This window comes from Jaculus jaculus, chromosome 1 (assembly GCF_020740685.1).
Source record: "Jaculus jaculus isolate mJacJac1 chromosome 1, mJacJac1.mat.Y.cur, whole genome shotgun sequence".
In the NCBI taxonomy this organism is placed as follows: domain Eukaryota; kingdom Metazoa; phylum Chordata; class Mammalia; order Rodentia; family Dipodidae; genus Jaculus; species Jaculus jaculus.
Window position 1 is genome coordinate 52,702,841 of NC_059102.1, and position 27,434 is coordinate 52,730,274.

At 43.0% G+C, this 27,434-nt stretch overlaps 1 protein-coding gene across 1 annotated transcript in view; it reads left to right on the plus strand.

The window, feature by feature from the left end:
- Window positions 1-3,116: 3,116 nt before the first annotated feature.
- Ak3 (adenylate kinase 3) overlaps window positions 3,117-27,434 on the plus strand; it is a 72,791-nt gene continuing 48,473 nt past the window's right edge. Inside the window, exon 1 of the mRNA XM_045140957.1 lies at window positions 3,117-3,450. Within this exon, the coding sequence (XP_044996892.1) occupies window positions 3,339-3,450 (112 nt within the window). The 5' untranslated portion in view covers window positions 3,117-3,338. The remainder of the gene's footprint in view (window positions 3,451-27,434) is intronic.

The following is a 27,434-nucleotide window of genomic DNA, read 5'->3' on the forward strand; positions in this document are numbered from 1 at the left end:
GGCAGAAGCATAAGATAAACAATGTTATGTTCTTCTCATAGCATCCATGTTTTTTATGTCATACCCCTAATGACTTTAATTTTGATCATTTCATTAAGGTGGCATTTACCATGTTTCTTGATTGCAAATGATTTTTCCCTTTGCAATAATTAGGCATTTTATAGTGAAGAACTTTGAGACTGTACCGTTTTCACTCATCAATGTTTCTATTTCTTTATGTCACTTTATATAAATGTGGACTTAGGAATAGCAAATTATCCAATTTGTAAGTTATTATTAGTGGGTTGTATTATAATCATCATTTTTTGCAGACTTAACTGACAGAATTTTTTTTTTTTTTTTTTTGAGGGAAGGAGGCCTGGTGGCCCCCTGTCAAGAGAACTTGCTACTCAAGCATGGAGGCCTGAGGCGGTCTGAGACTGAGTTCAGTTCTCCAGATCTCACTGGAAACAGCTGGGTGTGACGGTGCTATGACTACAACCTCAGTCCCACAGGGGACTCTACGATTGAACCACTGAGCACCTCTTGTTGCCAGAAGGAATATTTGAGGCTGGTTTATGTAGCCTGAGCACTTTCTTACTTTCTGGTGCAGGATATTTCTGCTAATTTATTTATTATTAATTACAATTTTTTGCAGTACTGAGGGTTGAACCTAGAGCCTTATGCATGGTAGGCAAACATTCAATGACTGAATTATATCTCTAGCATTCTTTTTATTTGAGACCAGGTCTCACTTTGTGAGCCAGGCAGGCCTTGAACTTGCAATACTCTTGCCTCAGCCTCCTGAGTAGTCAGGATTTCAGACCCATGTCACTAGACCAAGCTACTTCTCTCAAGCATATAGTTAGCTAGCTTTCTTTCTTTTCCTTACCCGTTCTCTTTTTCTCCTTCTTCCTTCCTTTTTTTTTTTTTTTTTTTTTTTTTTTTTGGTTTTTCAAGGTAGGGTCTCACTCTGGCTCAGGCTGACCTGGAATTCACTATGTAGTCTCAGAGTGGCCTCGAACTCACGGTGATCCTCCTACCTCTGCCTCCCGAGTGCTGGGATTAAAGGCGTGCACCACCACGCCCAGCTATCCTTTTTCTTTCCTTCTTTCTTTATCTCTCTTTCTTTCTTTCCTTCCTTCCTTCTTTCTGAGGTAGGGTCTCACTCTAGCCCAGGCTGACCTGGAACTCTGTCTGTAGTCCCACACTGACCTTGAACTCACAGTAATCCTTCTACCTCTGTCTCCTGGGTGCTGAGATTAAAGGTATACACCACCACACCCACTAGCTATTTTTCTGAGGGTTCTTGGTTCATTTTCATGATCATATTTAGAAACCAGGATGCAATATTATTTATCTCAAGCTCTTTCAGTAAATAGATCTAGGGAATATATGGATGTATGTGTATGAACACTTAACCATACATATTTCTCTAGGTTTATTACCTTTGTACACATTTTATTTATTGGTGAGAAGCACAAGTTCATAATGATACTTTCAAATTCAATCAACCCAGGTTTCCTTCTAGTTTTCTCTCATTTAAACTCTCCAAGAGCAAGAGGCTTTCTCCCACTATCTAAATGCAATTGTGTGTATGTCCTTAAAAACTGCTCCTCTCAGGCTGGAGAGACAGCTTAGCTGTTAAGGCATTTACTTGCAAAGCCTAAGGACCCTGGTCTGATTCCCCAGTACCCCTTGAAGCCAGATGTGCAAGGTGACACATGTGTCTGGAGTTCATTTGCAGTAGCTGGAGGCCCTCTCTCTCTCTCTCTGTATCTGCCCCCCCCTCTACTAAATAAAATAAAGCTGTTTTTTAAAAAACACCCTGCTCTTCTCTCCCTACTTGGAGAGAAGAAACCCAATGCCAATGGGACTCTATGTAGGGACCTCCTCATCCTACTTGAGTTCTGATACCCTGTGCATGACTCCATGCAAATGGATGCATCTCTATGGGAGTCAGGTCTGGACACCTTGCTGCCTGCCTGCCTGCCTGCCTTGCTTGGGCCCCACCTGAAACAGGAGCTGTATCCATTCTTCGTTCCATTTATGCTTGGCCATTCATTCAGAACTTGATAGCTGGGCTGGAAACGGGTAAGACACTTGCTGGCGAAGCCAAAGGAGCCTGGTTTAGTTTCCCAGCACCCACGTAAAGTTAGATGCCCAACGTGAGAGCTGTTTCCACTATGAATCGCCCTGAAATCGTGATGCCCTAAACTGTGCTTCCTCCAGGTGGATTCCAGTTGAAAGCAGGTTTAGCCTCCTTCAGAGCTGAGAAGAACACAAGCGCCTCCTGCTGGTTCCTTTCTTCAAGGTCGATGAAGCTGTTGGGAGAGAAAAACAGTTCAGCTCGCACAGCGGCCTTGCCTGATAATCGTGTTGTTGACAGGGGCCAGCCCTATCAGTCATTTCCAGACAGGTGCCCTTTGGAGGGGAAGACGTGTCTATGGGGCCCCATTCCTATAGGTGTGGGGCTCCATTTCAACAGCACAGGAAAACAAAGTATGCAGCCAGGGCAGAATTAGACCTTCAGAGTTGGATTTGTGCAGAAAATGATTATAAAAGTTTAGTCATAGAACGTTCAAGAGCCGTAAAGGAAACAGTAGATGACTGACTGAAATTACAGGATGGCTGCGCCCTTTTGCAGAAATGACAGACTCGTTTGAATCTTTGGGCAATTTCACAACACGCAGTGCTCGCTGGCAGCAGCTTTGCATCACGGGGGGAAGCTGGGGGTGGATTGGGAACGTCCTTCCAAACCGTTCCTTACCTGCCGAGGTTTTATCTGTAACTGCTCCTTCCACTGACATTTCCCGTTTAAGGCTTCATGCTTTCAGAAATCAATTTATTCGAACAAGTGAGAGAACTTTAGACAAAAAAAAATGAGTAGGAAAAAAAAAATCCAATCATGCTGCGTTCGAAGCTTGAATTCCAGTAAAATAATCAACATTTCCCGTCTTGCTCCTGCCTCCTGCTGTGAAAGCATTTACATCGACAGCGCGCCATCTGCTGGCCCGCGAGGCCGTAGCAGCTTCGCCTTGCATCTCGCTGCTGCTCATTTCACTCGTGTATGCAGAACACACTGTAATGCGCTAAGTGCCTGCTGAGCACCGGGCTTGGTGGGTAGGTACAAGGAAGCCTCATCAATAGTCTAGTGTGACGGTTCTTAAACCTGGCACACGTTGGAACCATCACAAGGAAGACTTAAAACCCGTCCTCCTAAGTTATACTCTACAAGGATTTCATCTTTAAAGCGCTGGAGTAGGTCTTAGAAGCCTGTCATTTACACAGACTCGTCAGATGATGCTGAACAAACAGAAAGCCCGCGAGTCACATTTTGAAGAAAACTAAAGGTGAACATGGAGACAGTGGAATCCTCTTCTGCGGTGTACACCGGTAGACGCCACCGCATGTGCAAAGGGCGTGCTGATGACAAACCTGCAAATGGAGCGGAGGAGACTCGACAGGCAGGTTCGTGCGCTGGAGGGGCAGCTCAGTGGTAAAGCACTTGCTTAGCGTGAGTGGGGGTTCTGGGCTCAACATTTAGCTTTAGAGAGGAAAAAGGAGGGAGGAAAGTCCGAGGGGGCAGGGAAATATGCCTTGACGGGACCTGCCGGTGGTGTAGGGAGCTGGAGCCAGGGAGAACGTAGACTTTTCCCCCTTCTTTGTACTGACAGTTTTCATGGGTTTGGATCATACTCCCTTCCCACTACTTTCTTTTGCCCCCTCTTGCCCCCTCCGCTTTCCACTGACGCCCTTCTTTTTTCCAACTAGTCCCTCTTCTATTGGATGTTCACATCTTCTTTTTTCTTTTCTTTTTTTGTTCACATTTTCTTATTAGACAACAAAAGACTTGAAATAACAAGCTACTTAGTCCTCGGAGCTCCCTGGATCACAAAACTTTCATTTTGGGGGTAGGATCCCACTCTGGCCCAGGCTGACCTGGAGCTCTCTCTGTAGTCCCAGGCTGGCCTAACTCACATCTACCTCTGCCTCCTGAGTGCTGGGATTAAAGGTGCATGCCACCACACCAGACTCATAGAAAAAAAATTTTTAAGCTATTTTAGGGCTGGAGAGGTGGCTTAGAGAAGGCCCTTGTCTGCAAAGCCAAAGGACCCAGGCTTGATTCCCCATGACCTACATAAGCCAGATGCACAAAGAGGCACACACATCTGGAGTTTGTTTGGAATGGCTGGAGGCCCTGGCACGCCCATTTTCTGCCTCTTTGTCTCAAACAAATAAATAAAAAAAAAACTAAAAATTTAAATACATTATTTTTATTTATGTGTGTGTGAGAGAGAAATAGGCAGGGAGAGAGAGAGAGAGAATAGGCACACCAGGACCTCCAGCTGCTGCAAATGAACTCCAGACATGTTCACCCCCTTGTGCATCTGGCTTATGTGGTTCCAGGGGAATCAAAACTGGGTCCTTTGCCTTTGCAGGCAAGCGCCTTAGCTGCTAAGACATCTTTCCAAATGAGAAACTTTTTATATGCGAGAACAACTTGACCAGGTGTGCATTTAGGAAGATTCCTCAGGTTCAGGAAAAGAAGTGATGGAGCCCCAGTGAAGGGCAGAGAGTAAAAAGGAGCAGGCAGTTCTGGGAGTGAAGGAGGTATAGAGAGTAGACCTCAGCAATGGACACATGGGAAGGGCCAGGGAGAAGGACCTCAGGATGAGTGTAAGTATTGGGATCAGGAGGGGCACCGAGGGAGGGGAGGGGTTGGCCAGAGAGGCTAGGAAGGAGCAGTAGAGGAACAAAAGGGAAAGAGGAGTTCACAGTGCTCCTTTGATATGATTGTTGCTTCTCTGTCACTTCCTGTGCAATCTGAACTCCTTCCTTTATCTCTCTGTGTCATGGTTATCTATCTAATCTGGAATGGATAACAAAGAAATGGGAATGGTAGTAGTCAGGACCTCACAGGGTTGATATACATACTGAATGATTTAATTCATGAAAACTACTTTGAAAAAGGGCAAGTCAATAAATGTTAGTGATTGTCCCATTTCTTTGAACATGTCATTTGTAACATTACTGTTGTGTTATTAGCCGCCTGCTGTGTACCTGCTGCTCTCAGTGTCTCACTTCCTTCATGCTTGGACTGTTATGTCTGTAGCCTTTGTCAAGCTGCTTTTCAGTGCTGCCAGACTGTGTAGTCCTGTCAGGCCTCAGTGACTGCCTCTGGCCAACATCATGTTAGTGAGGGGGACACAACACAAGGCTTGGAATATGCTCTTGAAGTTTAGCTAACTCTGTTTTGCTTATGACACTCACCAACCACATCCCTATTAGCTGGTCCTGGAGAGATGCAGACATGGGCCGGACCTGCAGCCTCAACCCAGAGAGGATTCCCACCAGCCCACAGACACATGGGCAAGGAAATAAATGGGCTTTGGTATGTGCCAAAAAGTCAAGAGTGCTAAAACTGCTACCAGAGCCAGGTTCTTAGATCCAGAAACAGCAAAAGACCCAGAGAAGGACAAGCAAAGCTTTAGTGCATCCCAGCACATCAGCTAGATGGGAGGTGCAGCTCTCACCATCAGCAAGGCAGGCGGGAGCTCCCTGAACAAAGAAAGCGAGGTAGCTAATATGTGAAGGGTTCCTGCCAAAAAGTTCCCACAAGGGTCCTCAGTGCAAATAAGGGATTCAGACTTGCAGACAGGGTCCAGCCCTGACTGGCCAAGGTTATATACAACTCGTGGGTGTGAGTTTTGATTGCTTGGATAAGGCTGATCCTTGCTTGCGTCTGTGTGAGTAGGATGCATTTGCAGTTGTATTTTTTTAAAAAATATTTTGTTATCATTGCTAAAGACTCCACATGCTTTTTAATATTTTATTTTTTATTTATTTATTGACAACTTCCATAATTTAGACAATAAACCATGGTAATTCCCTCCCCCCTTTCCCTTTGTAACTTCCCTCTCCAGCATCCCCCTTCCCTCTCTCAATCAGTCTCTTTCTCATTTTGATGTCATGATCTTTTACCTCCTATTATGATGGTCTTATGTAGGTAGTGTCAGGCACTGTGAGGTCATGGATATCCAGACCATTTTGTGTCTGGAGGAGCACGTTGTAAGGAGTCCTACCCTTCCTTTGGCTCTTACATTCTTTCTTCCACCTCTTCTGCAAAGGACCCTGAGCCTTGGAAGATGTGATAGAGACATTTCAATGCTGAACACTCCTCTGTCACTTCTTCTCAGCACTATAGTGCCTTCTGAGTCATCCCAAGGTCACTGACATCTGAAAAGAGAAGCTTCTCCAACCAAAAGTTAGAATAGCATTAATATATGGGTATGAACATTAATAGAAGTGCTTACTGGGCAGTTTGTGAGCATAGTGTATACATTTAGCCAGACACCAGCAGATGTTACACCCCTAGGGCTCATAACTATCCCATCATAGGTTTTCAGTATCAAACATGCATTCCCTTTCATGGAGTGAGGCCTCCAGTCCAGTTAGAGAGTGATTGGTTTCCCTCATAACAAACATGCCACTATTGCACCCGTTGGCTCATTTGGCCTGGCTGGCCAAATTTAAGGCGTGCAGTATCCACTGTTGCATATCTTCACTGGTGATTTCTCTCTCTCCCATTGGACTGCATGCAGCATGGCTTTTTCTAGCTTTCTGTCAGCTGGTCTACAGAGAGGAGGTTTTCAACTCAGCTCTAGCTTGACTTCTCTGTGACCTTGCAGCCAAAGTACATGGGCTGCAAGGTTACTAAGAAACCCTGTTGGAGCTGAGCTGAAAACCTCCTCTGTGTAGACCAGCTGACAGAAAGCTAGAAAAAGCCATGCTGCATGCAGCACTATGGAAGAGAGAAATAATCAGTGGAGATGAACAACAGTGGACACTGAAAGCCTTAAATTTGGCCAGCCAAGCCAAATAAGCCAATGGGTGCAATAGTAACATATCTGTTATGGGGGAAACCAACTCTTCATTAACTGAATTGGAGGTCTGCTTCATGGGAGGAAATACATGCCTTGTACTGAAAACCTATGATGGGAGAGGTCATGAACCCTAGGGTGTAACACCTGCTGGTGTCTGGCTAACTGTAGACTATGCTGCCCAGTAAGCACTTCTATGAATACTCATACTCATATATTAATGCTACTCTCACTTTTGGGTTAGAGAAGCTTCTCTTTTCAGATGGCAGTGACCTCTGGGATGACTCAGAAGGCACTATGGTGCTGAGAAGAAGTGACAGGGAGTGTCAGCACTGAGACATCACTATCACACCCTCTAAGGCTCAGGGTTCATTGCAGAAGCAGTCACAGAAAGAATGTAAGAGCTAAAGGAAGTGTAGGACTGCTTAAAATGTAGTCTTCCAGTCACAAAATGGCCTGGATATCCATGACCTCACAATGTCTGGTACTACCTACACAGAACCCTCATAATAGGAGGAAAAGTTGATAACATTAAAATAAAAGAGAGACTACTTGAGAAGGGGAAGAGATACGATGGAGAGTGGATTTGTGAAAGGGAAAGTGGGGGAGGGGAGGGAATTATCATGGTTTATTGTCTATGATTACAGAAGTTGTCAAAAATAAGTTAAAAAAATTTTGTTAGCTGGGTGGTGTGGTGGCTCATGCCTTTAATGCCAGCATTTGGGAGACAGAGGTAGGAGGATCATCATGAGTGTGAGGCCACCCTGAATTCCAGATCAGCCTGAGCTAGAGTAAGACCCTACCTTGAAAAACTAATATATATATAGTTACTTATTTAATTATTTGAAAGAGGCAGACAGATAGAGAGGGTGAATATGGGTATGCCAGGGCCTTTTGCCACATGCACCACTTTGTGCATCTGCCTTTACTTGGGTACTGGGGAATTGAACCTGGGCCACCAGGCTTTGCAAACAAGCACTTTTAACTGCTGAGCCATCTCCCCAGCCCTTGCAGGTTGTATTTTTAACTTCCTGGCTAGATGTGAGCTCTGGTCCCCACTCATATCCTTGTTGGGTGTTGCTTTGAAAGCATAAAATCAATATGATTCCTGCAGGTCCCCTTCCCAGCATCTCGTCATTTTAACCCCTCCCCTCTTCCAGGGGGTCCTGAATGTCCTGTACAACCATAGCATACTGGTAAGGAAAACAAGAAATCTCTGGGAAAAGTTTCCCACTGATTCCAAGGCCGTGTTGTCTGTCTGTGCAGCGTGTTGCAGGCAGAGACAGGCTCGGTGCTCTAGCTCTGACAAGATCTAAGGTCTTCTGGCCTTTGTTGAGGGCAATCATTGTATGCAACACAACTTGCAGTAGACAAGCCAGACTCAGCCCAGGCACCCATCAATGCATGAAAGGATAAAGACTATATGGTTTATTTACGCAATGGAACTGCAGCCACAAAAGTGCACGAAGTCCTGTCATTTTCTACAACATAGGCAAACCTAGAGGATATATGGTGAGTGAAATAAACCCCAGCATAGAAAGACAGATGAGGTATGATCTAGGTTGTACATAGACTTTTTACAAAAGACTAACTCTCAGGAGCAGAGCTGGGGCAGGGTAAGAAAGCATTTTTGGGAGATGTTCATCAGAGGACAAAGAATTTTAGTTAGGGTGTTAGGGATGTTGCCAAGGGTAGAGGACTTGCCTAACATGTGTGAGATCTTGGGTTTGATCCCTAAGACTACAGGGAGAGAGAGAGAGAAACCCATATGCAATGCTATGACTGTAGTTCAGAGCAATGTGTCATATACTGGCCAACTGCTAAGCTAAAAGTAAGACAGCAAATACTATTGTGGTAAGGCCTATGCATCTGGAATTCGTTTGCAGTAGAAGGAGGCCATGACCTGCCCTTTCTTTCTCTCTCTCTCTCTCTCATAAATAAATAAATAATGTGTGTGTGTGTGTGTGTGTGTATTTGTTTTAAAACAATTTTGTTAAATAATACTTGGACAATAATTACAAAAGCTTTAAACAGTAATTCCAGGTCACGAAAAACAATTCCTTTAAAAAAAATTAAACCAGAAAAATATTACATCTTGATGCTTTATACAAAGGAATGATTTACTTTACATGCTCATCATTTGCAACATTAGCCTGCAAGATTGAAACCACTTCCTAGTAGGGCTCCAAGGCTGAGTGAACTCCACAGTGATATGCTTTTACATGAATCAGTAGGTCAAAGAAATCTAACTCTACAACAGCTCAAGATAAAATGAACCAACAGGCACTTTGGATCAGATGCTGTGACTCTTTCACAATGAAGCCTACTTGTTCACAGCTCTTTTATCAAAGGTAATCAACAAGTGAAAGCAATGTTCCTTTGACAAGATGTACAAACAGTATAGGTTCCAAACACTGCATTTGTAATACATACAAGACAGATCACATACATATATATATATATATATATTTTTTTTTAAAGTACATTTCTAAAGTGAAACCCTACCTTGAAAAAGAAGAACAAAATGTACATTTAAAAATAATAGCATTTATGGGCTGGAGAGATGGCTTAGCGGTTAAGCGCTTGCCTGTGAAGCCTAAGGACCCCGGTTCGAGGCTCGGTTCCCCAGGTCCCACGTTAGCCAGATGCACAAGGGGGCGCACGCGTCTGGAGTTCGTTTGCAGAGGCTGGAAGCCCTGGCGCGCCCATTCTCTCTCTCTCCCTCTATCTGTCTTTCTCTCTGTCTCTGTCGCTCTCAAATAAATAAATAAAAAAATTTTTTTAAAAAGTATTTAAAAAATAATAGCATTTAGGTCTGGCGATATAGCTCAGTGGTAGGGCAATGTAGGGTATGTGCAAGAACCTGGGTTCCATCCATAGCACTGAAAAAAATATATCTTATTTGTTCATTCAGGTTTCCCTAACTTGTTGCTACTAAGATCATTTCAGATATTTCTGTCCGTGAGAAGAGAGGCATGGAATAGGAAAGATGGCAGGTACCCAACCCACATCTGCTATTACCCCACCCCCAGCTCCACTCCTGGCTCTGACCACGGAATGACTCAGTAAAGCTACACTGAATCATGTACTTGAAAGTCAGAAGTCGGCTTGGCTGTGCTTCTGAACCCCAGAGCAGCAGCGTGCCCTAGACAATTGGCTGTGTGGTTGGCCTTCCCTCCCATGCTCAGAGAACCTTTGGGTCTTGCTCATAGCTTAGTTGGGCTTGACAAGCCATGTTCTGTTCCAAACAGCAGAATGGGAAGAGCACTGTGTTAGAAGTCAGACCCCTCTGCTGAATTGCTTGACTGTCACTTAAGCTGACTGCTTCTCCATTTTCTTATCTGGAAAATGGGGATACTGGGGCCTGCCCTTAGCCACTGCCTAGCTATTGGGAATATCAAATAAAAATACAAAATGTGTGCTGGAGAGATTCACTTGCTTGCAAAGATTGATGGCCTGGCCTTTGAGTCTCCAGTGCTTACATAAAGCCTAGCTATTGGGAGTATCAAATAAAAAGATAAAATGTAAAGATAGAAAACAAAAGGATGAGAAATGTATATAATGGACACAGAAAACATTGAGCTTCCTTGCAAAGATTGATGGCCTTGGGTTTGAGAACCAGTACCCATGTAAAGCCAGTTGCACAAAGTGGCCCATGCTTTTTTTTTTTGCCTGAAGGCCCTGGTGTATACATTCTCTCTCTCAAAATAAATAAATAAAATTAATATTTTAAAAAGCAAATATAGGGCTACAATGATGACTTGATGGTTAAGGCAGTTGACTCCAAAGCCTAGAGACCCAGGTTTGATTCCCCAGTACCTACATAAGGCAGATGCACAATGGGGCACATGCATCTGGAGTTCATTCCTTGCAGTAGCTAGAGCCCTGGCTCACTCATTCTTTCTCTATCTCTCAATCTCTTTGTATGTCTCATAAATAAATAAATAAAATATTGAAAAAAAAGAAAATATAAAGCTGGGTGTGGTGGTGCACACCTTTAATCCCAGCACTTGGGAGGCAGAGGTAGGAGGATTGCTATGAGTTCAAGGCCACCCTGTATTCACCCACATAGTGAATTCCAGGTCAGCCTGGGCGGGAGCAAGACCCTACCTTGAAAAAAAAAAAAAAAAAAAAAACCTATACATGTGTGTGTGTGCGTGTGTTTGTGTGTGTGTGTGTGTGTGTCTTAAAACTATGAAATAAAAGTGATTGGCTCTCTCTAGTGAGGGGCTTCATGGCTACAACAGGTGGCCTGGGAACTTTGACTCATGAAGGTGATCTTCATCCAGGAGAGGAACCAAATGACTAGCATACACAGGCTTAAGTCCTAAGTCCTAGTTGAATTTGAGCCAGTCTCCCTTCCCTCCGTTTGATCTTAGTGTGGACATAATGATTTCACAGCCTTTGGGAATTCTCATCCACAAGCACCAGGGAGCTGTCGGTCACCATGGCCCTTTCCTGTGGAACCTCCATATGAACTACTTAGGACAGACTAGAATTCTTGAGCTAAAGTTTTTCTCTTGTCAAGTATTGCTTACTGAAAATGAATTTTATCACCTGTGTACCCACATCCTCAGGACAAGTGATAGATAAACCCAAGGCAAAACTGCAAAGAAGCAAGGTTTGTCTGAAAGTCCCCTCCCTTCTGTTCAGGGATTAAAAAAAATTTTTTTTTTTAAAGCAAGGGCTGGAGAAATGACTTAGTAGTTAAGGCACTTGTCTGTGAAGCCTATGGACCCACCTTCGATTTCCTGGTATCACAGAAAACCAGATGCATAAGGTGGCACATTCGTCTGGGGTTTGTTCCTTGCAGTGGCTAGAGGCCCTGGTGAGCCCATTCTCTCTTTCATTCTCTATTTGCCTATTCCTCTTTCTTTCTCAAATAAATAAATTGTATATATATATATATATATATATATATATATATATATTTAATAGAAACAAGATCTCACTAGCTCTTGCTGGTCTAGAAATTGCAGTGTAGAACAGGCTGGTCTTGAATTTGTGGTGATCCTCCTGCCTCTGTCTACAGAATTATAGGCACACACCACCACACCCAGTTTTTTAGTTAAGGATTTTCTTTTGTATTTTAAATTTTTCAGGGCAAGCATGGTGGCACATACACCTTTAAACCCAGCACTCGGGAGGCAGAGGTAGGAGGATTGCCATAAATTCGAGGCCACCCTGAGACTACATACTGAATTCCAGATCAGCCTGGGCTAGAATAAGACCCTGTCTTGATAAACCCCCCCCAAAATTTTTTCATTGACAATTTTCACACATGCACATAATATATTTACAGTTAAGGATTTTCTTTAGGATCAGGCCCATGGCTGGAGAGATGCTCAGTGGGGAAAGTGCACGCCTGAGGACCTGAGTTTGATCCTCAGGGCCACATAGAAATGCAGGGTATGGTGGCTTGTGCTTCTAACCCTAGAGCTGGAGCTGAAGAGAGGCAGCTCCCTGGCTCACTGGCCAACTGGTCTAGTCTAATTGGTGAGATCCTGGCAAATAAGACATCCTGTCTCCAAAAAGGGCTGTGAAATTGGGTGTGGTGACTCAGCCCTTTAATCCCAGCACTGAGAAGCAGAGGCAAGAGGATCACTGTGTGTTCAAGGCCACCCTGAGACTACATAGTAAAATTCCAGGTTGGCCTGGCCTAGAGTGAAGCCCTACTTAAAAAAACAAAACTAAATAAAGAAGCAAAAAGGCTGTGAGCTGGTCGCTAAGGAGAGAGTTCAAAGAAATCAGTTGGTAAAGGGTTTGTTGTACAAGCCTGGGATCTGAGCTCAATTCCCAGAGTCCATGTAAAAATAACAGGCATGGTTGCTTGTAATCCTAGTGGAAGATCTCTCCAGGTTCAGTGAAAGACCCTGTCTCAAAAAATAAAATGGCAGCACTTGGGAGGCAGAGGTAGGTGGACCAACATGAGTTCAAGGCCACCCTGAGACTACATAGTGAGTTCCAGGTCAGCCTGGACTAGAGTGAGACCTTACGTCGGAAAACCAAAAAAAATTTTTAAATAAAAATGGGGGGCTAGAGAGGTGGCTGAGTGGCTAAGGCACTTGCCTGCAAAGCCAAAGGACCCAGGTTCAATTCCCCAAGACCCATGTAAGCCAGACACACAAGGTGGCACATGCATCTGGAGTTTATTTGCAGTGGCTAGAGGCCTTGGTGTACCCATTCTCTCTATCTGCCATTTTCTGTCTCTCTCTCTCTCTTTCAAATAAATAAATAAAATAATTTAAAAAATAAAAATAAAATAAAATAAAATAGGGGAGTAGCTGGGGAGATGGCTTAGCGGTTAAGGCATTTGACTACAAAGCCAAAGGAACTTGGTTCGATTTCCCAGAACCCATGTAAGCCAGATGCACAAGGGGGTGCATGTATCAGGAGTTCATTTGTAGTGACTGGAGGCCCTGGCATGCCCATTCTCTCTCTCCCTCTCTCTGTCTCTCTCTCTTTCTCTCAAATAAATAAAAATAAAGTTTAAAAAAAGCAAAACTAAAATAATATTAAATGGGGCTAGAGAAATGGGTCAGTGGGTAAAAGCACTTGCTTGCGTATCCTCCCCAGTATGCACCAGACCCAAAAAGTGATGCATGTGTCTGGCATTCATTTGCATTGGCAAGGGGCCCTGGTACACACACATGAATATAAACACATACAACAAATAAATAAATAGAAAACTAATTTTAAAAACCAATAATAAGATGGACAGTAATTAAGGAAAACTCCAGATCTCAACTTTTGGCCTGCTCATGCATGTACACACAGCACACATGTGCACACACAAACACACATGCATGCATAACATTTTAAAATGAGGGGTGAGGATTTAGCTCAGTGGATGAGGGTGGCCCTGGGTTTGGTCCTCAGCACCGAAAAAGAAAAAAGAGTATCTGATGAAGTGGAGATTGCAATTATTGATTAAAGAGAGATACTGATATTTAAAAAGGTTGTCTGTAGACTTATTTTTTCTCTCCTTTTTTCCACATTCCTTTTTCATAGCACTTTTTATTTCACTGAATGAAAAGTCAAACCCAAAAACCAAATAACACAGCTGAGAGAATAGATGATGGTTCTATAGAAGTGTTTTTTTTTTTTTCTCTCTCTCTCTCTAAATAATACTCCAGGTGGGCAGGTAGCTCCATGGTAGAGAGCTTGCCTAGTATGCTGGAGGCTCTGGGTTCAAGTTCCTTGTATGGCAATGAAAAAAATCAACCACAAACAAACACTAAGAATGTGGAAGTAGGGCTGGAGATATGGCTTAGCGGTTAAGCATTTGCCTGTGAAGCCTAAGGACCCTGGTTGGAGGCTTGATTCCCCAGGACCCACATTAGCCAGATGTATAAGGAGGCACATGTGTCTGGAGTTTGTTTGCAGTGGCTGGAGGCCCTGGCACGCCCATTCTCTCTCTCTGTCTGCCTCTTTCTCTCTCTGTCGTTCTCAAATAAATAAATTAAAAAGAAAGAGAATGTAGAAGTATGCAGCTTTGGAAATGGGTAGTAGAGGAGGCTGGACTGCCTTTAATCTGAATGCTAGAACAAGCTTGTATGCTATGAATGCCTTGATAAGAGGGAGTATAGTGAGGGTGTAGGAGAGGAGAGCTGTGGGGAAACTTTCTTAGAAGTCACTTTTAAATGGTTGTGACTAGATCATTGTTGGGGATATGAACAGGAAAGGTTATTTTGATGAAGTATCTCACAAAAATTTAGGATCAAGGTATAGTGGAGGCTGAAGGAAGGGCTGTCCTTTTCAAAAGTAGAAAGAACTTGGCTGTTTCAGCTATTTCCTAAGACTTGATGAAATAGCAAATCTAAGAGCAATGAACTAGACATCTGACAGAATAAGCATTTGAGCAAAGCATTCAGAGTGCCTTGTAACTTCCTTTAGTGCATGGAGTGAAATGCAAGAAGATTTGAAAAGCAAATTAAAGTGACTGTAGATTAAAGCCTTAAGACCTCTCAAGGTATGGCTGGGATCTTGCTTACTCCCCAGAAAAGAATTTCAAGATACATTATTATGAAACAGAGTTGGGATTATTCAGTAGAGTTAAAGAAATGTGCATAAATGTCATAAAAAGAAGAGTCTATAACTTTTGCAGTTATAATGCTTAAAGGATACGATTTATAGCCAGAGATTAGGTAAAGTTTAAAATTAAGTAGATAAATATGAATGGTGTGGTGGTTTGATTCAGGTGTCCCCATAAATTTAGGTGTTCTGAGTGCTAGGTTCCCAGCTGATGGAGATTTGAGAATTAATGCCTCTTGGATTCAGTGTAGTGTTGGGAGCAGGCTTTTGGGTGCTATTGCCTGCTTCCTCTTGCCTGTGTTTGGCATACTGTCCTGTTGCTGTTGTCCATCTGATGTTGGCCAGGAGGTGATGTCCACCCTCTGATCATGCCATCATTTTTCCCTGCCATCATGGAGCTTCCCCTCAAGTCTGTAAGCCATATTAAACCCTATTTTCCTCACAAGCTGTTCTTGGTCGGGTGTTTTTTGCCAGCAATGTGAACCTAACTGCAACAGTAAAGTTGGTACTGATAAGTGGTGTCATTGCTGTTAGAAACCTGACTGTGTGGCTTTTGGCCTTTTGGAACTGCTTTGCAGGAGGAATGTGAAAATTTTTGAAATCTTGGCTTAAGAGATGTTTTGCAGTGCTGTAAGTATAGCTTGATGGAGTATTCTGGTCAGAGTTGAAAGACCTGAATGCAGTAAGAACTAAGAACTTTGAGGTTTGGCTTATAAGGGTGAAAATGAGCTTTGCCTGGGCTGTGCTAGAAGCAGTTTGTGTGAGAGGCTTGCTGTTATGCCCTTGTTCTGAGAACTTGTACAGGGTTGCATTGCATACAAATGGGCTGGTAGAATTTCCTTTTGTAAATGAAATTGCAAGGTGGTTTATGAAGCTTATTGTTTGAGTTTAGGGATCAGAGAGGAATGCTTATCTGTTTAAATTCAAAGATTTCAGACGTTTTGTCCTTAAGAAAGCAGAGTCCACTCATTTTTAAATTTTTGGTTATTTTAAAATATAATTTATTTGGGCTGGAGAGATGGCTTAGCAGTTAAGGTGCTTGCCTGCAAAGCTAAAGGACCTTGGTTCAATTACTCAGGACCAACATAAGCCAGATGCTTAAGGTAGTGCATGTATCTGGAGTTCATTTGCAGTGGGTAGAAGCTCTGGTACACCCATTCTCTCTGTCTCTCTCTGCCTCTTTCCCTCTGTCAAATAAATAATAAAATATTTGTTCAAAAGAAATAAATTTAAATTATTTATATATGTATATATAATTTATTTATTGCAAGGAGACAGAGAAAGAGAGGGACAGATATAGAGAGAGAGAGAGAGAGAGAGAGAGAGGGAAATATGAAGGGCTATTAGGGCCTCTTGCAAATGAATTCCAGATACATGTGCCACTTTGTTTATCTGGCTATATGTGATTACTGGGATCAAACCTGGGCTGGCTGGCTTTACAAACAAGTGTCTTTAACCACTGAACAATCTCCCTAACCCCATTTTTTTTTTGTTGTTGTTATTTGTTTATTTCATTTTTCAAGGTAGGGTCTCCCTCTAGCCCAGGCTGACCCACAATTCACTATGTAGTCTCGGGGTTGCCTTGAACTCACAGTGATCCAGTTATGTTGAAGAAGTTCTTGTTTCTGTCAGTGAGAAATGTAAACCAGATTCCAGGATGAGTAACTTCTTTCCTTCCAATTTCCCTTCAATTATCACTGTCTTTCTACCCTTCCTCAGCACTACTACATAAAGTCCTTACTAAGAGAATGGTTAGTGGAGCCATGGGAGAAGGGCATGACCCTGGAATTACAGTTTGACCAGCATGCAACACCTGTCTAGGATAGCCACAGCTCTGACTCCAAAGAGGTATGTGGACTGCACCCAGCAGAGTGCTTGGGGTGGTTCTCAGGATCTAAAAGTGCAGATCTAAATCCTACCTAGGTAGTGGGACCTGGAGTCAAGGATTATTTTCAGGCCTTGAAATCAAACATGATTTGCCCCTTGTGGTTCTAGACTTACCTGAGCCCTTTCATCCCCTTGTCTGTTTTTCCTTTATGAAATGGGAATATCTATCCCATTCCTGTCTCAACACTGTACTTTGGAAGTATGTTTAATTTCACAGGTTTGTAACTGGAGTTAGTTAAGACTTTGGGGCCAACTTAAATGGAATGAATGTGCTTTGCAGGTAAGAAGGGTGAAGGTGTAGAATTCTATGGTTTGAATTAGAACCATTTGAACCAAAGTGTGCTGAAATTTAATTGCCATTATGGTGGTGTTTGGGGGTGGGACCGTTGTAAGAGACTGGAAAGTGGTTGGGCCATGTTGTTCTATAGGTGAATTTAGCACCATGATAAAGAGCATTTGGCATGTGAGCTCTCTCTGTCAGCCCTTGTACTTCTCACCAGGCATGATAAAGTGAGAGCGCCCTTGCCAGATTCTGGTTGGTACCTTGCCTTGAACCTCCCAGCTTGCAGAGCTTTGAGGCAATTGATTTCTTTTCTTTAAAAAAAAATATTTTAGCTGGGCGTGGTGGCACACGCCATTAATCCCAGCACTTGGGAGGCAGAGGTAGGAGGATTACGATGAGTTCAAGGACACCCTGAGACTACATAGAGAATTCCAGGTCAGCCTAGGCAAGTGAGACCCTACCTCAAGAAACCAAAAAAATCTCTCTTTTTCTCTTTCTCTCTGTCCATCTCTCTCTCTCTCTCTCTCTCTCTCTCTCTCTCTCTCTCTCTCTCTCTCTCTCTCTATCTATCTATCTGTCTGTATATGTTTGCAAGCAGAGAAAGAGATAGATAGAGGTTAAACAGACAGAAAGAATGAGCATTTTCAACCACTGCAAACAGTCTCCAGTCACTGCAAATGAACTCTAGATGCACATACCTCTTAGTGCATCTGGTTTTATGTGGACACTGGGGAACCGAACCCAGGTCATTAGGCTTTGCAGGTGAGTGCCTTAACCACTGAGCCCTCTCTCCAGACTCTGAATTTCTTTTCATCATAAATTACCTAACCTCTACTAGTCTGGTATAGCAGAACAAAATGGGGTAAAATGGTAATACTATCTTTTTGTTTTTGTTTTTGTTTTTTGTTTTTTGTTTTTCGAGGTAGGGTCTCACTCTAGCCTAGGCTGATCTGGAATTCACTATGGAGTCTCAGGGTGGCCTCGAACTCCTGGCAATCCTCCTACCTCTGCCTCCCAAGTACTGGGATTAAAGGCGTGTGCCACCACGCCCGGCTACTATCTTATTTTATAGATTGCTAATGCTTTAATAACTGGCTCCTCTTAAGTGTTTTTATTTTGTAGGGATTTCCACATAGTTTTACTGATCTCTCCTTCCAAATGATTGTTAGTTCTCAGTCTTCCCCTTCTGTTGCTTTTGCAGTGTTAAAATATTTGACCTTAAGTCAGGCTGGTGGTGCATGCCTTTAATCACAGCACTCAGGAGGCAGAGGTTACAGGATTGCAGTGAGTTTGAGACTAGCCTGAGACTACATATAGTGAGTGATTCCAGGTCAGCCAGGGCTACAGTGAGATCCTACCTCAAAAACAAACAAACAAAAACCACGTTGACCTTGTTTGGGGTTCTGCTTCCTTTGCTCTGTTCCGTTACTTCTGTCTACACATTCTCTCCCACCCCCATGTCAACCCCTCCCCACAGCCAAACTTCTAGATTACATGAATTTGTTCCCAGAGAAGTTTGTCCTCAGAGAAAGCATTTCCTACATTTTATCTAACACCACTGAAGTCACTAATTCAATTGATGAATAGCTATGGGATTTGGAGCAAAAACATACTGTTTCATTTGTATACTGCAAATGGAAAATAATGTATTTCACAGGTGTTTTCTTGACTAGAAATAATTTTCAGTCCAGTCGTACCTTAGCCACTCCTAATCCTGGAACCTTTTCATTCAACCATTGAGCTAAATATCCAACCCCAGTTATTCCTCTTTAGACACATGCATCAGGTGACATCCATCTGCCCACGTTACAGGCTCATCTCTATTCTACATCCTTCAGCCTCTAAATGTCAAAGAGCCTCAGAACTCAGATTGCTGGTATCTTCTGTCTATACTCATTTCCCTGTGAGTTTATGTTACTTCAGTGATTTAATTTTAACTTTATTTATTTATTTATTAGAGAGAGAGAGAGGTCACAACAGGGCCTCTAGCCATTGCAAATGAACTCCACACACATGTGCCACCTTGTACATCTGGCTTTTCACGGGTACTGGGGAGGGGAATCAAACCTGGGTCCTTTAGCTTTGCAGACAAGTGAGTAAACCACTAAGCTTTCTCTCTAGTCTGAATTTATTTTTTGTAACAGATCCCAAATTAGTATGTTCACCTGAATCTCTAATATGTGCTAAAAATGTGTATAAAAAGAAAAAAGAAAAGCAATTTGTTAGATAGGTTTGATTTAAAAGATCATGTGGGATCTGGGTGTGATAGCTCACACCTATTATCCTAGCACTCTGGAGGCTGAGGTAAGAGGAGCGTAGTGAGTTCAAGGCCAACATGGATTACAAAGTGAGTTCAAGTTCTGCTTGGGTTAAAGTGAGATCCCATCTCAAATAAACAAATGGAACATGTGTGTTTGGTGTGTTCTGTGTGTGAGAAGCCAGGAGTAGGAAGGCAGTAGGCTTAATAGATCCCAGTGGAAACCTGGAACTGAGAAAATAAAAATAAATTCTGTAGTGCTAGATCAGAATGGAAGATGAGTGTGAAGTCAAGGTTTGCAATGACACAGGTAGAAGCCAAGCATGTTAGTGCACACCTGTAATCCCAGCACTCAGGATGCTGGAGGATCGCAGACAGCATTGGCTAGGGAACAGGTTTGGACTATAGGATACCTTGTCTCAAAACAACAATAATAATAACAACAACAAAATACCCCAAAATCAAACAAACAAAAAAAAAAACCAACAAAATAACATAGGTAGACATAGAAATAAACATAGATATAAACATGTACATGTGAGTGAATGTATAAATATATCTACATATCTCTAAAGTCTGCCTTTTAAGAGAACCTTAAAGCAGTACATATTAATTGTAATGAGCTCATTTATTTGTACCCAGACATGGGTCTCTAAATTTCATTTTCCGGAAAAGAGAACAAGATAAATGGCTGATCTCAGCCTTCTGTGTATTTCTGGGTTGTGGAGGTACAGCACGAGCCTGGATCTTCTTCCTATGTAAGAAAGACGTGCACAGAGAATCATGGGGTCACGTCCGAGCGACACAGAGACCTCTTTGGCCATATAGGAAATGAACTGAGCCTCAAAATGAGTGATGATAACCATGGCTCATAACCCATTTAATAAAGTAGGAAATCACATGACTAAATATAAATGAACATAAGTGTCAAGGATGCGGTATTTGCAGGCTCAGATTGCCTTCTCACAGAGTATATATTCATTACAATGGAAAAGAGAGTAATTGGACTGTGGAGAAACCTGGCTGACCCCACCCAGACAGATGATCAAGGTTAACACTATCAACACAGACAACTATTAAAATCGTATGTCATCTATCCAAATGCAACAAGAACACAGCACGAATCCTGGTGTACCTACCAGAGGTGTTAGCCGAATATAATCACAATATAATATATATATATAATATAATATATATATATATATATATATATATAATCATCAGATAAACGAGTGGAAGAAGTACTACAAAAGAGCCTTCCTGTAACCTTCCAGAGTCAAGGTTATGAAAGTCAAGCAAAAACCAAGGATCTTTTCCAGACTGCATAAGAATAAGGACATGACAGCCACATGCAATGTGTATTTGTTGTTGTTTTATTTTTTTGAGGTAGAGTCTTACTCTAGCCCAGGCTGTCCTGGAATTCACTACGTAGACTCTGGGGTAGCCTCAAACTCACGGTGATTCTCCTACCTCTGCCTCCCAAGTACTGGGATTACGGGTGTGCACTACCACGCCCGGCATAATGTGTGCTTTTGCGAAGCCACATGAATGCAGTCTATATCTTCATGATGTCTATTATTAAAGAATGTTAATGAGATACTTGGGGAGCTGGGGATGAAATGATAATGTAATGAAGCTTGAGATGCAATAGAACTATTTTTCTCATTTTGAAAGTTGTATTGGAGTGACAGAACAATGTCATTGTAGGACATGCACATTAAAGAATTCAACAGTGATGGAGTATCTCAAGTGGTTCAGGCTGCTTGTAATGGTGCATGCCTGTAATCCCAGCTCTTGGAAGGCTGAGTCAAGAAGATCACTAGTTGAGAATACTCTGGACTACACAGTAAGTTCCAGACTTATCTGGGATACACAGCAAGATTTACTCTCAGAAAGCACATGGTTCAGGGGAGAAAAATCACACCTCTTCTGCAAGTTAGAAATTATTTCTAGAAAATGAATGTGTATATCCAGTTCTTGTCATCTGTACCACATTCACACAAGCCAAGCCATCATCATCTCTTGTATTAATGTTTCAATCCACCACACTTCATTTTCTGTCATGACTTCTGTGGGGCAGGCACTTGGAAAGGGCTCAGCTGGGTGGTTTTGGCTGGGGTGCTCATGCAGGTGCTGCCAGATGGCTGGAGCTAGAACTCAGAGGGAGCAGAGCTGTGCTTTCTTCTTGTGGTCTCTGGGCCTCTCTGTGAGACTTCTCCATGAGGAGCTAATTTAAGCTTTCTTATAGCATAGTATGCTGGCCAATCAGATTTACATTTTTTAAAATTTATCCCATTAATTTTTGTATATGTGGTGTGTATGTGTTTGGGTGCACATGTGGGGGTGGACATTCATATGTATATGTGTATGTGAAAGTCAGAAGTAGACATCAGGTGCCTTCCTCAATTGCTTTCTGACTTACTTAAATTGTGTTCCCTCTCTGGGTGTGGTGGTACACACCTATAATCCTAGAACTCGGGAGGCAGAGGTAGGAGGATCACCCTGAGTTTGAGGCCACCCTGAGACTACATAGTGAATTCCAGGTCAGCCTGGGCTAGAGTGAGACCTTACCTTAGAAAAAAAAAAATAAAGAATGAAGAAGTACACACTTGTGCAATAGTGGCACACAGCCGATGCAGGTAACCAACTACATTCACGGATTGAACATGAGACTTGCTCAGTGGAGAAGATGCCCTAGAACAGGAAACCAATAGGCTCCAAAGAGAACCTCCACTGTTTTTTAAGTAAGAGGAATGGACATACACATCAATAAATCTAATGACTAGGCTTATCCCCTTTAGTTCAAACTGCTCTCACTTTTGATTGGAGAATCTGTTCTATCTTACAGATACTGGGGAGGACCAGGATATGTCAGTAGAAAAGAGAGCTGACTGTCAACCATGAGATGGGTCACCTCCACCTCATCTGAGTGGTGTGCACGCCTTTAATCCCAGCACTTGGGAAACAGAGGTAGTTGGATTGCCATGAGTTCAAGGCTCCCCTGAGACTACCTAGTGAATTCCAGGTCAACCTGAGCTAGAGTGAGATCCTACCTCGAAAAACCAAAATGAAAGATTGTAAGAGCCTCACTGTATTCCCCCTTCCCCTGCAAAGACTGACTGAGGCCTTTTGGTCCTTGCAATGAGTAACAATAACCCCACCAAAGAAGACCTTCAGCAGAATTGAGGTAGGGGGAGGGAATCTATGAGTCTAAACCCCCTTTTTTCTGGCTTTTCGAGGAAGGATCTTGCTCTAGCCCAGGTTGACTTGTAATTAGTCTCAGGTTGACCTCAAACTCACAACAATCCTCCTAGCTCTGCCTTCTGAGGAGTGCTGGAGTACAACATTTTTATAAATAAATAAAATATTTGTGTGTGTGTGTGTGTGTGTGTGTGTGTGTGCACATATGTGTATGGGGTCACCAGGGACTCTTGCTGCTGCACACATACACCAGATGCTTACCTTACTTTTTGCATCCAACTTTCCTGAGTGGCTTGGAAATTGAACCCAGCTGGCAAGCTTTGCAAGCAAGCTATTTTTAACTTCGAGCCATCTCTCCAATCCCCCACCTCACTTTTTTTGAGACAAGGTCTCGCATTGAACCTAGAGCTCATCAATTTGACTAGACAAGCTGCTTACAAAGTCCTAAGGATCCCCTTGTCTCTACCTTCCCAGTTCTATGATTGCAAGCAGACACCACCATACCTGGCTTTACATGGATGCAGGCAGTTAGAACTCAGGTCCTCATGCTGTGTGGCAGGCACTTTACCCAGTGATCCATCTCCTTAGTCCTAGTCATTTTTTTTTTTTTTAATGTGGCAGCTGTAGGTTTCCAAAATGAGTGATCTAGTGAACAAATCAGAAGCTGCATTGTATTTTTAATTTTTTTTAAGTGTCAAATTTGGTACTCTTTATTTAAAATTTAACACCAGTGATGTCCTCTGTTAGAACAGAACCAGAAGAGATGCAAATGGATCCGTCTTGAGGCCCCCCCCAAGTTTCCCAAGGAGCCTCCCCTGTCAGACTGCTTGAAGCTGTACACAATGACCAAGAATTTTTTTTTATTTACTTGACAGAAAAAGGGACAGAGAGCAAGTGAGAGAGAGAGCATCAGTTCTTCCAGTCACTGCAAACTCCAGACACATGCATCATCTTGTGCATCTGGCTTACATGGATCCTAGGGAACTGAACTTGGGTCCTTTGGCTTTGCAGGAAAGTGCCTCAACCACTAAGTCATCTCTCTAGCCTTTGCATTGCATTTTATATCCTAGCCTTGGAAGTCACACAACATTGCTTACATCATACTCAGTTTGGTCAAACAGTCACAATAGTCCACCTATTTTAGAAGTTGAATGGAGAAGTGTCCAAATCACCCACAAGAACAAAGGGACTGTAAGAAGGCCACATGTGGTAGCACTCTGTAGCAGTCACCTTGTCATTGCTGAAACAAAACACCAACCAAAAGCTGCTAATGGGAAGGAAAGGTTTTTGGCTGACTGTTTCAAGGGGAGGTTTTGTTTTGTTTTTTCATGGCAGGGAAAGCATGGCACGAGCAGGAAGCTGGCTCACATCCTCACATACCAGCTGGGAGGTAACAGCAAGAGTGAGCTTGTTATCAATACTCAGTAGAGTTAACTAATAAACTTGAAGGTCCACCCCAATAACATACCTCCTCCAGCAAGGCTCCACCTCCCAAAGGCTCCACCAGCTCAGGATTGACTATGAGGCTTAATCTCAAACACATGAGGCTATGTAGGGCATTTGGCATTTGTTGCAGTCAGGTTCACATTGCTAGTAGAAATCACCCAACCGGGTGGGATAGATGGCTTAGCGGTTAAGTGCTTGCCTGTGAACCCGGTTCGAGGCTTGATTCCCCAGGACCCATATTAGCCAAATGTACAAGGGGACGCACGCATCTGGAGTTAGTTTGCAGTGGCTGGAGGCCCTGGCGCACCCATTCTCTCTCTCTCACAATTTCTCTGTTGCTCTCAAATAAATAAATAAATAGAAATCACCCAACCAAGAGCAGCTTGTGGAGAAAAAAATGGTTTATTTTGGCTTACAGGCTCAAGCGAACACTCCACAATGGCAGGGAAAATGATGGCATGAGCAGAGAGTGGACATCACCTCTTGGCCAATATCAGATAGACAATAGGAACAGGAGACTGTGCCAAACACTGACAAGGGGAAAATGGCTATTATACCCATAAGCCTGCCCGCCCCCCTCCCCCCCCCCCCCCCCCCCCCGCACACCAATACAGGAGACGTTAATTCTCAAGTCTCCATCAGCTGGGAACCTAGCATTCAGAACACCTAAGTTTAATGGGGGGCACCTGAATCAAACCTCCACAAAGTTCAAACCACAACACCATCTTTAAACAATGCTATGTGTCCCTGTGGCATCTGGACACTCTGTATCTTCCTCAGTGTCCTGTTACTTCCTTGCTCTCTGCTCCAGACACACTGTTCTTTGGAACTCTAAACAACACTTTTCCCTCAGGGTTTTCTCACTGGCTCTTCTTCTCACTAGAACATTCTTCCTCCAGATATCTAAATGGCTTGTTCTCGGGTCTTGAATTGTTAGCTTCTCTGACAAGCTTTCCTTTCATCTACTTAGGATAGCCATAGCCCTGTTCTCACCCCACGCTCTTTCCCTGCTGGGTTTGCTTCTGTGGCACCTCTGAACACCTGCCATTTTCTACACTTATATGTTTGCTTCTTTTTTTTCTCTACACAATGTAATGTTAGCTCCATGGCAACAAGAACTTCATCTCTTTTGCTCAAGGTTGTATGTTGGTTGTGGTGCTGGAAATCAAAGCCAGAGCTGAGTGCCCATTAAACAAGCACTCTACTACTGAGTTACAACTCCAGCCTTTTTACAGGATTGGGACTGATATCCTTAGCTAATAGCCACCGAGGATCTGAGCTTTACCAACAGTGAGCTTAGAAATAAATCCTTTCCACAGTGTGGTTGGAGTACCCAGCCACTATCATGACCATAGCATTGTGTGAGACCCTGAGCCAGTGGCATCTAGCTGAGCTGTGCCCAGATTCCCAAGGCACAAAAGTATGAGATCATAAATATCTTTTTTTTTTTTTTTTTTAATTAAGAGAGAGAGAATAGGTGGTGGGTCTCAGCCATTACAATCAAACTCCAGAAGCATGTGCCACCTAGTGGGCATGCGTGACCTTGCTCTTGCCTCACCTTTGTGCATCTGGCTTACATGGGATCTGGAGCATTGAACATGGGTTCTTAGGTTTCACAGGCTAAGCCATCTCTCCAGCCCAATATTATTATTATTATTTTTATTTTTATTTTTTTGGTTTTTTGAGGTAGGGTCTCACTCTGGTCCAGGCTGACCTGGAATTAACTCTGTCATGTCAGGGTGGCCTTGAACTCATAGCAATCCTCCTACTTCTGCCTCCCGAGTGCTGGGATTAAAGGTGTGCACCACCAAGCCCAGCTCAATATCATTATTTTAAGCTGGTAAATTTTGGAGTACTTTGTTAAATTTTAATAGATAGCTAATACAATCTTTGTATCAGATTGTTACAATAACTGTCCCCAATGAATTTTTCTCTCTTTCTTTCACCCTCCCCAACACACTTCCTGTGGCTTGGCCATGTGACTTGCTTTGCCCAATAGAGTATCACAATGAATGAGGTGAAAAGAGGTGTGAAGAATGTTTGCACATTGAAACAATGCTCTCCAGGAATCCATGCCTCCTCTCCTTCTCCAATCTGCAAGGACACTGAAGGGCAAGTGGAGAAAAACCCAGTTCTCTACATTGTCCCAGCCACCCAGCTCTTAGAACCCCATGAGTGAGCCATGAGAAACTGGAGGAGGAACCTGCACAACTGAGTTAGGAAATTAGTCACATTGTGCTAAACCAGTAAGGAGCAGGCTTGAACCCAGTGGGAAATGGATGCACCCTCCCTTACTTCTGAGTGTCTTTTCTGATCTCTTTGCTAAATTGCAATCCTAAACATGGCTTCCCAGACCGTGAACCTTCTATCCTTCATTCTTACTTACCTAACTCATGGTGGTAGCCAATACACACACACACACACACACACACACACACACACACACACACACACTCCCTGGAACATCTATCATATTCTGTAGGCTTGCTGCAACAGACTGCCTCAAACAGGGAGGGGTGGAACTTAAAACAGTAGAAAGTTATTCTCTCACAGTTATGGAGGCTCTGGGCCAAAGTCAAGGTATCAGCAGAATTGTCCTCTCTCAAGGACTCCAAGGGAAAACAGTCTGGTGTCTTTTTTCTGGGCTTCTGGTATTGCTAGGGGCCTTTGGTGGTGTTCTTTGGTTTGCAGATGTTTAACTCCAGTCTCTGCCTCTGTTGTCACGTCCTGCTCTCCAGTCTTCACACACACCAGGTTAAGAAATTGACTGTACTCTAATATGACCTTACCTACCTTAGTTAATTATGTTCCTAGCAACCCTTCTTCCAAATAAGGTCATGTTCTGAGGTACTGGGACCTAGGACCATATCTCCACATATCTTTTTTTATTTTTCGAGGTAGGGTCTCACTCTAGATCAGGCTGACCTGAAATTCACTATGTCATCTCAGGGTGGCCTCGAACTCATGGCAATCCTCCTACCTCTGCCTTCCAAATGCTGGGATTAAAGGTGTGCGCCACCATGCCTGGCTTCTCCACATATCTTAAGAGGAGATACAGTTCAACCCATCATGCTTGTAGTCCTCACTCCCCAATATACATTCTAGAGCACTTAAACATACCAATCTTTAATGCAACGAAACAGTAATTCATAGTATTTAATCAGCAGACATTTATTGAATGCCCACTATGTGCAGAGCACTTATTTGATTCAAATGAACCTGTATAAACATTTGGTCATGTGTAGTTATGGAACCCTTAAAATAAGAAAAAATAGGATCTGCATTACTTTTGAACTCTGCCTTACCAATGGAGCAATTCAAGCAGTGAAACAAAGACCCACACAAATGCCTGTGTGTGGTGAAATGACTGTGCGGGCACGGTTGCCAGGACACTTCCCACTCTGGCAGTCACTCAGTCATTTGTAATCAACAACCTTGAGCAAAGCCAAAGATGGTCTGTGTT